We start from the raw sequence: 12,164 nt of genomic DNA, 5'->3' as shown, positions 1-12,164 counted from the left end.
TCCGAGCTGCTGGGCACTTCTCATCTCTTCTCTTCAGGCTGCACGGTTTCTATCGCTGTCTTCAAATCTATAACTTAATGGCATTATAATAATGGTATTATATGCTTAAACATCTCTTTTATTAAGCTCTTGGTGAATTTTAAATTTCAGTTATATCTGTCAGTTCCAGAATTCTCAGTTGATTTGTTTATTGAAATTGTCATTCTCACACTTTCTCTTAATTATTTTATTATTATAAAAGCCACTGCTCCTATCCAGGGGCTCACTCCCAAATTCCCACAACAGCCAGGGCTGGGCCAGCTGAAGCTGGGGCTGGGAGCTGCTTCTGGGTCTCCCAGTGGACAGCAGGGGCCCAGGCCTGCCTCAGGCAGGAGCAGGAAGCTGGAGCCTGGATTCCACCGCAGGTGCGCTGATGTGGGAGGCAGATGTCCGAGCTGTCACCTTAGCCACCAGGCCCCTGCAATGCCTTTTTTTTTTTTTTAAACATTTATTTTATTTATTTGAAAGGCAGAGTTACAGAGAAAGAGAGAGAGAGGTCTTCCATCCATTGGTTCATTCCCCAAATGGCCACAATGGCTAGAGCTGGGCCAATCTGAAGCCAGGAGCCAGGAGCTTCTTCTGTCTCCCATGTGGGTGCAGAGGCCCAAGGACTTGGGTCACCTTCCACTGCTTTCCCAGGCCACAGCGTGGAGTTGGATCGGGAGTGGAGCAGCTGGGACTCACATGGGGTGCGATGCTGGTGCTGTAGCTGAGGCTTTAACCTGCTGCACCACAGCACCTGCCTTCCCTGCAATTCTGTAAACATGACTTCTGTGAATGATGTCAGCCCAACATCCGAGTTCCCCCCAAGTATCGGTCAGTTTTCTTGCTTCTTCACCTGTCTTGTAACTTGTGGTGAGACAGGTGTTTCAGCCGGTTCATCAGGTGTGACAAGTGCACCACGCTAGTGAAAGATGAGGCCAACGGAGCAGATGGGGTGATAGCCAGGGGTCCCTGAGCTTCCTGCCCACTTCCCTCGAACCCTGAACCTGAACCTGCTCGGTAGTGGTAGTCCAGTCACTTAAAGCCAGGATAGAATAGAATAGAATAGAATAGAATAGCATAGCATAGAATAGAATAGAACAGCTGCAGGTGCTGGGTCCTGGCACCTCCTTCCTGCTGCTTTTGTTGAGTGTTGAGTGCTCCCATCTGTGTCCCCTGTGGGGGTGGCACTGACATCCCTGGTTCTGGGGGTGGCCCTGGCCTGTGCTGGTTGCAGGCTGTGCTTGCGTCCCCTAAGATGGAGGGGACCCCTGCTGCTGGCCATGTGTGTGGATCAGGGCACAGTCAGAGCCGAGGTCCCCGAATTTATTTCCCACAGGGCGTCCGGTCTCCTCTGTGAGTGCAGGGGCCCAGGCTGGGGGTGGTTGGGGCCTTGCTTGCAGGCAGCCCAGGCTGCCAGTCATTGCGGCCCCCAGGTTCCCTCAGGGGCCGTGGCCCTCCCCCTGGCTCCTCTGAGAGGCCATGGTGCCTGCCCATCAGGGGCTGGACTTGGGGAGCTGCAGGCAAGGCCACAGGCCCTCCGCTGTCACCGGGAGCCCGAGAGGGCTGTGTCTGAAAACCCTGCCTCCCACACTCAGTCCCAGGCAGGGTCCTGTGCTCAGAAACCCACGACCCAGCCCTGGGCCTCCGGCCTGGCCAGCAGCACCGGTGTGGTGGGGAGCAGGGGTGGAGTGGGTGGAGGTGAGGAGCCCAGGGTCTGGGCAGGTGTGAAGCAGCCAGGTGGGTAACCGGATCCCTCAGAGGGAGCAGCTGGGGTGACCGGGTCCCTCAGGGGGGACAGCTGGGGTAACCAGGTCCCTCAGGGGGGAACAGCTGGGGTGACCGGGTCCCTCAGGGGGCAGCTGGGGTGACCGGGTCCCTCGGGGGGGGCAGCTGGGGTGACCGGGTCCCTCAGGTGGGGGACAGCTGGGGTGACCAGGTCCCTCAGGGGGCAGCTGGGGTAACCAGGTCCCTCAGGGGACAGCTGGGGTGACCGGGTCCCTCAGGGGAGCAGCCAGGGTGACTGGGTCCCTTGGTGGGGGACAGTTAGAGTGACCAGGTCCCTTAGGAGAGCAGCTGGGGGACCGGGTTCCTCAGGGGGGAGACAGCTGGGGTGACTGGGTTCCTCAGGTGGGGGACAGCTGGGGTGACTGGGTCCCTCAGGGGAGCAGCCAGGGTGACTGGGTCCCTTGGTGGGGGACAGTTAAAGTGACCAGGTCCCTTGGGAGAGCAGCTGGGGTGACCGGGTCCCTCAGGGAGGAGACAGCTGGGGTGACCGGGTCCCTCGGGGGGGACAGCTGGGGTGACTGGGTCCCTCAGGGGGGACAGCTGGGGTGTCAGGCCCAGCACCAGTAGGGCTGGGCAGCTGACTCAATCACCAGGGCAGTGCAGTCCAGGACCCTTTGCCCCAGACACACCCACATGGGGACATAAAACCCTGAGCAGCCCATGCAGGAGCAGCGCCAGGCATCCGGAGTCCTGGACTGACGGCTGCGGTTCCCCCAGAACACCCCCGACCTGAGAAGGGACCCCCGCCATGAAGAGGTGACACCCCCACCCCACCCCCACCAAACCCTGGTGGCTCAGACACCAGCCGTGTCTGGGGACTCTGGCTCAGACTGTCCTTTCTGGGGCCTGGCTCTGGGGGGTGTCCGGCAGGGAGGGGGTCCCCAAGAGCATGCCCCTTCCATGATGAGTGACAGGACACACTCTCGCCCTGGCCTCTGGCTGCCGTCTGGGGTCTGCATCCAGGCTCCCCCAAGGCAGCTGCTGGGGACTGGGTGTGATGGTGCCAGCCTGGGTAGGGACACCCTCAGGAGCCTGGCCTGGGGCTCGGGGAGCTCCTGAGGGTCCTGCCAGACCCAGGTCCATGGTGCTGCACAAGGACCTCGCGTCCACCCCTGCCCTTCATCAGGATCGGCTCCCTCTGGGGCCCCAAGGAGGGGCAGGCGCCTGAACCCCATAGTCAGGGCCCCACCCTCCAGCGCTGAGTCAGCCAGGGGAAGAACAAAGGTCCCTGTGGGGCTGCAGGCCATACTCTCACAGGCAGAAAACATGCTACATGCTACATACCCCACAGCACACACATATACCACACATGCACACCACACATACTACACACTACACACCACCCACACATTATGTAGCACACATGTGTTACACACACCCTCACATGCAGAAAACATGACATACCATCACACGTCACATGCTACACATTCCACATACCACACAGCACACACACATACCACACATGCACACTACACACTACATGCCACCCACACACTACACGATACACACATTACATAGCACACACATGCGTTATACACACACTATACACTATGCACCCCACATACTACACAGCACACAAACATATACCACAAACCACATATACATACCACATATACATAGTATACACATACATACACAACCACATACACTACACACTACACACCACGCACAAGTTGCATGCTACACACTCCACGTACCCCACAGTACACACACACACACTACATACCACATACACATACCACACCCCACACATACATAGCACACACATTCCCAACCACACACACTACACACTATACAGTATGCACACATTACATGCTACACACATTACATAGCACACACATGTGTTACACACACCCTTTGTCCTGCTGCAGGGGGTCAGCCCAGAGCATAGGGAGCAGTGGCCACAGGCGAGGCTGTGGGCCTTGGCCCAAAGGGTGGGAGCAGGTGTGGGCCTGGACCATCTCGCCTGTGTCCTGGCCTGGGACAGGGATCTGAGAGCCCACCTGTGGGTCACCAGCTCTCACCAGAAGGTCAGTGGAGCCCGTGTCCGTTTCTTCACACCTCTGCTTGCCCCCAGGCTCCTCGTAGCCACCTGCCTGGTGTCCGTGCTGCTGTGCGAGGCAGCTGTGGCTCCAGCACCCCAGGTATGTGTGCCCCTTCTGGCCCACCCTGCCATCTGTCACCCGGGCAGTGGATGTTATTCCCCAAGGACCCCTGAGCTGGTCCAGGAGGGAGGTGGGGGGACACAGTGTGGGTGCAGGTGCCCGAGGGCTGGTGCCTCCGGACACTGAGGCAGGACCTCAGGATGGGGAGGGGCAGTCCTGGGTTGGGGTCTGATGGACAAATCTTGCACTCAGGGGACTCCAGGTCCACGACACTCACCCGGGTCCCTTAGACACTCCCCTGGGCCTTAGAGCCGAGGAACCCTGTGGACTGGGGCCAGCCCACACCTGACTCACTCTTCCAGGTTCTCGTCAAGACCAAAAGCAAGCAGGGGGTCTCCGAGCAGGACACAGAGAAGTGAGTGTCCCACACACCCTGCTGCCCTCAGCTGTCAGAGGAGGGGGTGCTTGGGCCACCCGGAGCCCATGCCAGGAGGGAGCAGACAGCAGAGCCACTGGGTCTGGGGGCTCGGCCACCCCCTGCTCAGCCCCCAGCCCAGTCTCCAGGGTGGTCTCTGCTTTCTCATGGCTGCCAGGCCCCCACCTGTCCCCAGTGGCTCGGGGGGTGGTGCAGACACTGGCCAGGGCTTGTCCTGGGCCCAGGGGTAGCCGGCAGGCAGTGGGCTGGAGAGGCTTCTGGTCACCTCATGTCCCAGAGGCACTGTCCACCTCTGCCCTCACATGGCGCTGACCCGGCTGTGTCACAGGGCCTGGGGCGCCCGAGCTCTGGACCCTCCAGAGAAGGGTGGCCAGCTGCTGTGGCCACTCCCCGGGCCGAGGCCGAAGCTTGCGGCTGCTGCTGAGAAAGAGCTGCCAGGTAACGTGGGCACCCTGTCCCCCAGGCGGGAGCCAGGCCACGGCAGAGGAGCCCACCCCGTGGATGTGCCCCCAGGAGGAAGATCTCAGGAGGGAGACTGAGGCCGCGCCCCGCTCTGCCTGCCCCTAGGTGCCAACGCCTGGGCAGGCACCCAGGACATCCTGCGCCGTTTCCGGGTGCCGAAGCTGGGTCCTGAGCCCGACCTGGACGACCAGCACCACCCCCACCCCAAGGAGGCCTTGGGCAAGGAAGGGTCCCAGCCCTGCGTGCTGCCACCTCGCCAGGTGCTCCAGGGCCCGGAGGAGGACCGGGACCACATCCACCACCCGGCATAGGCTCCCCGGGGCCCTGACCACCCTCCCCTCCATGGCCCAAGGCCGCGCTGCGGGGGCTGCTGGCCCCTGCTCCTACGCCAAGTAGAAAAATAAACATCAGCAAAGAAAGGCTCAGGCTGTGTAGGTATGAATCCCTGGGCCCTGGGCCTGGCTGGCTCTGTCAGGAGAGCCCAGAACACCCCACCCCCCACCCCCCTTCCCGGGTGTGCGGTGGTCAGCTGGGCAGGTGCACAGGGGACTTTGTGTCCCACTTTTCTGGCTGTGTCTGGGAGGCCAGACAACCCTGCGCTGTGGCCGCCGCGGGCTGAGGCAGCCGTCTCAGACGCTGAGCAGGCTCGGGGGCACCAGCCACTGAGGTGAGCCTGGGAGCAGCTGCTGCACCACTTGGTGCCGAACCCTGTGGGCGGAGCCAGCTCTGGCCTGCCGGAAAGGCACCCTGGAGAGGGCACTGCTCTCATGAGCCTGGACCTTGCCGGGTCCCCAGCATCCCCGAAGGACACACGCAGCCACCCCACGCACCCCAGCCCTGCAGCACAGGCAGCGGGCAGGAGTGACCTCAGCTGGGTCCACGCTTCTGTGCTGTTGAGGACAGCTGGGCCCGGGGCCTGTGGGATGGTGTGACTGAGGGGACCACAGCCAGCGCTGGGGTTTGGGGGGCTTGTGCTGGCGGAGACTGGACATCGAGTTGGACCCCAGAGCCCGCGGCTGGTGCAGAAGCTTCCGGCGTGAGCATTCACAGCTGCGGTGCCGGCGAAAACCGGCACAAGCTGAGCGCTTGTGGAGGAGGCAGGGGCGCGGCCCTTGTGCTCCCGGCTGGTCCACCTGAGAAGGCAGCGGAGGACAGCCCCAGGGCCTGGGCGCCTGCGCCCACGTGAGCGCTCCTGGCTCCCAGCCTTCGCCTGGCCCAGACTCAGCCACGTGGGGAGTGAGTGAGCAGATGGGCGAGCTGTGTGTGCGTGTGTGTGTGAGTATGTATGTGTGTGAGTATGCATGTGCATGTGTGTATATGTGTGTGTGTATTTGTGTATGTATGTGCATGTGTGAGTGTATTTGTGTATGTGTGTGAGTGTATGTGTGTATTTGTGTATGTGTGTGAGTGTATGTGTGTGTGCATGTATGTATGTGTGTGTATTTGTGTATGTGTATGAGTGCATTTGTGTGTGTGTATGTATGTATGTGTGTGTATTTGTGTATGTGTGTGAGTATATGTGTGTGTGCATGTATGTATGTGTGTGTATTTGTGTGTGTGTATGAGTGCATTTGTGTGTGTATGTATGTGTATTGTGTGAGTGTATGTATGTATATGTATGTACGTGAGTGTATGTTTGTATATATGTGTGTATGTGTATGTCTCCCTGTCTCTCTGCCTTTAAATAGATAGATAAATAACAGATAAATACATAGATGATAGATAGATAGATAGATAGATAGATAGATAGATAGATAGATGAGCCTTTAAAAAAGAAAAAGGAAGCAGGAGGCAGGCATGTGGTCCCATGGACAGCTGCTCGGCCCTGTCAATCATCAGCGACAAAGTCACTCCCGCGGCTATCGCTGACACCCACAGCCAGGCTGACCTTAGGAGACCAGCACCCAGTTGCTGCTTGTTTGAAAGCCTGGTGTGTGACAGTCAGGGACAGCAGGGGTCCCCGCTGGCTCCCCAAGCCCAGGAGGGCAGGGCTTTGGGGGAGGGGCCTGCGGCCAGCCTGGAGCTCCGACGGCCCAGGAGGTGCATGAGGTCAGGGGCTTCTGGCCTGGCAGTCATCTTGGTGACGGCTCCTCCTGGGCAGCGTGAGTTGACCTCAGGGTCACCCAAGGGGGAAGACGGCAGTGATGACCCAGGTGGGCCCCAAGCTGCTGCTGGTGGGAGTGACCTGGTGCGGCCACGTGGAGAACAGCTTGGGAGCTAAAATTTACACCTGCCCAGCCACTCCTCTCAGCATCTACCCGAGACGACAGCCCAGCCATGCTGGGACGGGAGGGCTCACAGCAGCTTTGCCTGCAGGAGCCCACAACCACGAGCCACAGCGCCATGGCAGGCAGGCAAGAGAAGGCAGCTCGCACGCTGGAACTCAGCTCAGCACAATTCAACCACGTGGGTGTCCATGTGGTCACACTGAGGGCGGTGTCCACGCGGTCACACCAAGGGCGGCATCCATGCAGTCACATTGAGGGCAGTGTCCAGGAAGTCACACTGAGGGTGGCATCTACACAGTCACACTGAGGGCAGCGTCCATGAAGTCACACTGAGGGTGGCATTTACACAGTCACACTGAGGGTGGCATCTACACAGTCACACTGAGGGCGGCGTCCATGCAGTCACACTGCCCCAGTGCGATTCCAAGGGTGAGACCCTGGGCGAGGGTGCACAGCAGCCCAGGTGACAGAGGGGCAGGAGATGCCCAGCATGAGTGCGGTGGCTCATGCGTGTGCTCGGGAGCCCGAGTGCTCACCTGCCAGTGTGTGGTCACGTCAGAAAGCCCACAATGGCATGAAATAAATGACACTAATTCTGGTTCAAAAAATGTGAAATCCACGCACACGCTGATCTCCAAAAAGTTCACAGGAGAAACTAGACACAGGCTTCACGTCTTCTGCACCAAATGCAACATCTTACTTATTTATTGTCATTTTATTTGAGAGAGAGAGAGAGAGAGAGAGAGAGAGAGAGAGAGAGAGGGAGAGGGAGAGAGAGAGAGAGAGGGAGAGAGAGGGAGAGAGAGGGAGAGAGAGGTCTTTCCTTGCTGGTCCACTTCCCAAATGCCCACAACAGCCGGGAGACGGGAATGCCATCCACGTCTCCCACTTGAGTGGCAGGAATCCAACACCCAAGCCACGGCTGCTACCACCCCGGCCCTGCCCAGTGTGGCCCCAACCCCCTCACCAGCACCGACACAGCCCCTTCAAGACGTCCGGGCCAGACCCTGCTGCCCACCCCTGGCTCTGGGGAGCCTGAGGGAGAAAGAGCTGCTGCCCAGGGCCACGTGTCGCCATCACCCTCACAGGCCCCCGCGTCCCACTGCCCCTGGGAGCCTTGGCTGGGGCCCAGGTGCTGCTGGGGTGTCCTGGATCCTCTTCGGGTCCGGGGGGGTCTCCAGGCCTAGGACAGCGAGTCCAGGGCCAGCACGCCCTTCTTGAGAATGAGGTTTCCGTAGAGGGCGGTCTCCCTGCAAGATGAGGGGTGCTGAGCACCAGCTGGCTGGGTACTGGGGACCCCGCCTCACCCTCCCGGGGACAGCCCAGAGCCCGTCTACTTTCAGCCCCTCCAAGGACACAGGTCCAGGGACCAGCCGCCTCAGGCTGACAGGGACCCTGTCCACCCAAACCCCTCATTCCCCCCACTCGGTGAGCTGTCCGGGCTCCTGGTGGGGGGTGAACCCTGGGGGGGGGGCTCCTTGAGGACCTGGGCTGGACCAGTCAGAACTCACCCGGTTGCCACGACAGCAAAAGCCTTCCTAGCTCGCTCATAGAACTCAAATCTCTCTATCTTCGCCAGGGCTTTCTGGAAGGCAAAATGGCACAGAAACCCTCACAGCCGGCCCCAGGCCCCGGTAGAGAGAGCAGGAGGCGTGGCCCTGTGGGCTTCACCTCTGTGACAACTGTGACACCCCAATGACCCAGCCTCCGACTCTAAGCACTGGGCGGGGAGTGGATGTGGAGTGCACCTCATGTCCCCCTCATGGGGGCTGTGGTGGACAGGGCTCCTGCTGCCACTGGCATCTCTTGGCCTGGGGTCGCTCAGCAAGCCCTCTGCTCACTTCTGGAGAATGGGCGTGTCCCCCAGCCAGGCAGAGGTGTGGCTGTGACCACAGCCCCCCCCCCCCCAAGCCTCCATCTTGGCCAGCAGTGGGATGGGGGACCTGGGGCTGGATGGACCCAGGCACATGGGCCAGGCTCCTGGGAGGGGGGTGCGAATCCCAGGGCAGAGTGGTGGCGGCCATAGGGCCCAAGCCCACATCTCCTGAGGGTACACACGCGCAGGGGGCAGTTTGGGGATTCCCCCTCATCTCCTGCTCCCCTGGAGCTGCCAGGAGCCGCAGGGGGTCCCCAGCCCTCCCGGCTGTGGGGTTGCAGGCTCACTGTGCAGCCGGCCCTGGACAGGATGGACTCATAGTCCTGCCACACGGGGGTCTGCAGGCCTCTCTCCATATCGCTGGGCTCCAGCTCCATGACGGCAGCCTGTGTGGGGACAGGGGGCAGGGTCAGGGCTGGGTCTCCCCTGGGGACTCAGGGCCTCCCCACACTCCTGGCAAATGGTCCCAAGGGGTCGCAGAGGGGACACTGAGGGCACTCAGGCCTCACCGGGCTGGGGACATAGGTGTCCAGGGGCAGCAGCTGCAGCACGGCCTCCAGGAGCTGTGGGACACGCAGGCCTAGGGGCAGAGCTGCCTCAGTCCTCAGCCCCTCCCAGCGCATGGCCGGACCCAGCCCGTCTGTCCTCCCCACCTCATTCCTCAGCCCCTCCCAGCGCATGGCCGGACCCAGCCCGTCCTCCCCACCTCAGTCCTCAGCCCCTCCCAGGGCACAGCCGGACTCTGCCCGCCCTCCCCACCCCAGCTGTGGGGACCGGAGGCGCTCACCATCCGCCCGGATCTCCACCGGGCCACTCCTGCACACCGACGAAGTGGGGAAGTTCACGTCTGCAAGTACTGCACGGCGGCCGGGGTTGGCACAGCCCAGCCCAGCCCCCACCCCGTCAGAAGGGGACCCTGCTTCACCCTCAGACACCCTGGGCCCTCCCAGCTGTCAGTGGTCAGCCCTACTGGGCCACCTGCCACCACCCCCACCCCAGAGTCCTGGGAGGTGGGGGAGGGGGAGGGTGGTCCCCACCCCCCAGGGATGATCCCCAGCGTTGGCTGCTGGGGCTCAAGGGTCAGACTTGGCCAGACACCCAGGCTGGGGGCCGGGCCGGGCCTCTCCCTCCCCAGGACACTGGCGGGGCCCTCAGCTCTCTCCCGACCCGTAGGCCGGTGGCTTCGGTGCGCGCTCACCGATCTCGTCCCCGTGCCCCATCCGCGCCAGGGCGTACAGCAGCTCGGGGGACAGCAGCGCGGGGACGCCCTTGAGCGCCACCATGGCCGCGGCCAGCCGGGGAGGGCGTGGCGGGGCCGGAGGCGGTGGCGGGCGTGGCGGGGCCGGAAGTGGGCGGGGGCTCCGGGAGGCGGGGCCTCCGGGAGCGCGGGGCGGGGCCTGACGGGCAGGATGGACCCGGGCCAGGGTCCTCCGCGCCGCGCACCCAGAGCTTCCAGGCCTCGCGGGCCACGCCAGGCCCCAGCCCCAGGTGTTGGCGACGGAGGCGCCTCAGTGCCCCACCCCTTGAGCCCCCAGGCCTCGCCAGCGCCGGAGCGCACCCGGGCCCTCCCGGTGTCCGCCTGCTGTGGCGTCCCCCCCTCTCCAGCCCACTCCGGATGTTGACCTCTGACCCCCGGAGCTCCCCGGGAGCGGGATTGGGAGGGCGGAAACTGCACCGGGGTCCGGGGTCCGGGATGGGGTTGACCCCTTCGGAGCCAGGGGCTGAGACCCTGTGCCTTTGGTCGGAACAGGGTCTGTGGGGAAGGGAGGGCGGGGCATCAAGGACCGGAGGTGACAACCGTGCGGGAGCGCCCCCTGCTCCCAGGACACCCCCCGCCCCCGCCCCGGCGGTGAGCGCCGCCTCCTTGTCCGCGGGCCGCACTCGCCCGTTAGTGGGGATGATGGAGTGGGCTCTTGTCTTCGCGCAAGGGCGAATTCAGACCGAGACAGAGCAGGAGTCAGCGAGGAAGGGGGTAGTGGGCAGGGCGACCGTCAGAACGGATGGGACCTGAGAGCTGCCAGTTACTCAGACAGGGACAGCAGGGGCGCTCCCAGGCGGTGCAGTCTGGTCTCACGCCCCTGGGGTTCCAGGGGCGGGGTCCTGTTGCACCCGCCTTCCTCCCTCCTCCCCACTTCTGGACCCAGGTTTGCTGAGCCTGAGTCCCCAGGTTTCACTGCGGCGCTGGCAGGCTGGGAGGGCTGCCTTGGGGGGATTGCGAGGTCCCTTGCCCAGCGTCACCAGGCTGGGTCACCCCGGGCGGTGCTGGGCAGAAGATCCCCCTGGGAGCTGTCACTGGGGGAGGCTGGAACTCCCCTGCTATCAGGCACAGGTGGGACTTTGTGGGGTGAAATCTAGCTGCTTTGTCCTCCTCAGGCTAATTTCTGATTCCCACCTGGCACTTCCAGGGGCCTGGAGCGCTCACCTGGGCTCACTGGGCAGATGGACACAGGCGCTGCCTGTGGACCTGCACACGGTGAAGTGATTGTGGGGTCACACGTTCCAGGCCAGACAAAGGGGCCCCCTGAGGAAACCTACCTCTGCCACGGGGTCCGAACCTCAGACCAGGAGGGGCTGCCCCCAGCAGCTGGGCCTGCACACAGGACCTGGCAGGCGGACGCCTGGGGTTTACCGATGCTGTGCCTGGTTGTAAATGCTCATCACATGGGACCTTACTGCACACGCGTGACCCCGGGGTTTAGTCACAGGCCACCTTACTGCACACGTGTGACCCCGGGGTTTAGTCATAGGCCACCTTACTGAACAAGTTCTCCTTAATCAAACACCAAACCAGGCGATAGTGACTTGGACTTTTAACAAAACCGGAATGAGTTTGAACTGAAAGCAAAGAGCATTCGAGGGACTCACTGCGGGGAGATGGACGGAGTTGTCTACCCCAATGAAGGGGCCGCTGCTGTTACCGTCCAGCCTTGGGGCCCAGAGGTCATTGCCCAACCCCAGCACAACCACTGAGAAGTCCTGTGACCTGCGAGGCAGGAGGGGCACGAGCTGAGACCAAGGTGTCCACCTCTCCCCAGACTGCTGGCCCCTGTCTCCCTGGCTCTGCCTGGGACACTCCCCTGACCCTGGCCCTAACAGCCCTGCAAACTGCTTCCCAGGAAGTGAAACTGCTCTGGGCACTTCCCACGGGAGGCTGACCCTGTGTCCACCCGCAGGACTGCCAGCCCCCACCAGGTGGCCCTGGGGGAGGTGAGCACAGTGGGGCTGTTCCCTTCCAGGGAGCCCAGCAG

General features: G+C 62.2%; 2 protein-coding genes across 4 annotated transcripts; one reads left to right on the top strand and one right to left on the bottom strand.

Moving 5' to 3' along the window:
- The first annotated feature begins 2,445 nt into the window (after positions 1-2,445).
- On the top strand, positions 2,446-5,234 carry PRAP1 (proline rich acidic protein 1). Its single transcript, XM_017348667.4, has 5 exons — positions 2,446-2,565; positions 3,887-3,953; positions 4,277-4,329; positions 4,679-4,788; positions 4,918-5,234. The coding sequence occupies exons 1-5, from the start codon at positions 2,558-2,560 to the stop codon at positions 5,121-5,123; spliced, it is 444 nt and encodes a 147-aa protein (XP_017204156.4). The 5' UTR covers positions 2,446-2,557; the 3' UTR covers positions 5,124-5,234.
- Positions 5,235-7,715: 2,481 nt separating this feature from the next.
- Positions 7,716-10,273, bottom strand: FUOM (fucose mutarotase). 3 transcript variants are annotated; one of them, XM_008270645.5, is made up of 6 exons: positions 10,115-10,273; positions 9,704-9,772; positions 9,426-9,496; positions 9,204-9,302; positions 8,552-8,625; positions 7,716-8,290 (listed from the first exon to the last, which is right to left on the bottom strand). In XM_008270645.5, the coding sequence occupies exons 1-6, from the start codon at positions 10,197-10,199 to the stop codon at positions 8,224-8,226; spliced, it is 465 nt and encodes a 154-aa protein (XP_008268867.4). In that variant the 5' UTR covers positions 10,200-10,273; the 3' UTR covers positions 7,716-8,223. The 3 variants fall into 3 exon arrangements, with proteins under 3 accessions (XP_008268867.4, XP_089169904.1, XP_089169905.1); XM_089313778.1 differs by lacking the exon at positions 9,426-9,496 and having other exon boundaries at positions 9,704-9,732; positions 10,115-10,255; XM_089313779.1 differs by lacking the exon at positions 9,426-9,496 and having other exon boundaries at positions 10,115-10,224.
- Positions 10,274-12,164: the final 1,891 nt, after the last annotated feature.

Source organism: Oryctolagus cuniculus, chromosome 15, assembly GCF_051225735.1.
Source record: "Oryctolagus cuniculus isolate XC-2025 breed Fujian yellow rabbit chromosome 15, ASM5122573v1, whole genome shotgun sequence".
Classification (NCBI taxonomy): domain Eukaryota; kingdom Metazoa; phylum Chordata; class Mammalia; order Lagomorpha; family Leporidae; genus Oryctolagus; species Oryctolagus cuniculus.
Note: the sequence above shows the minus strand (reverse complement) of the source record. Positions and strands in the feature narration are given on the sequence as shown.

Coding starts and splice junctions, on each gene's coding strand:
- FUOM (XM_008270645.5), bottom strand. CDS start 10,199: ATGGTGGCGCTCAAGGGCGTCCCCGCGCTGCTGTCCCCCGAGCTGCTG. Junction 8,626..9,203: donor TGTCCAGGGCCGGCTGCACA/GTGAGCCTGCAA, acceptor TTTGCCTTCCAG/AAAGCCCTGGCGAAGATAGA. Junction 8,291..8,551: donor TTTGCTGTCGTGGCAACCGG/GTGAGTTCTGAC, acceptor CTCATCTTGCAG/GGAGACCGCCCTCTACGGAA.
- PRAP1 (XM_017348667.4), top strand. Junction 3,954..4,276: donor CTGTGGCTCCAGCACCCCAG/GTATGTGTGCCC, acceptor TCACTCTTCCAG/GTTCTCGTCAAGACCAAAAG. Junction 4,330..4,678: donor TCCGAGCAGGACACAGAGAA/GTGAGTGTCCCA, acceptor GCTGTGTCACAG/GGCCTGGGGCGCCCGAGCTC.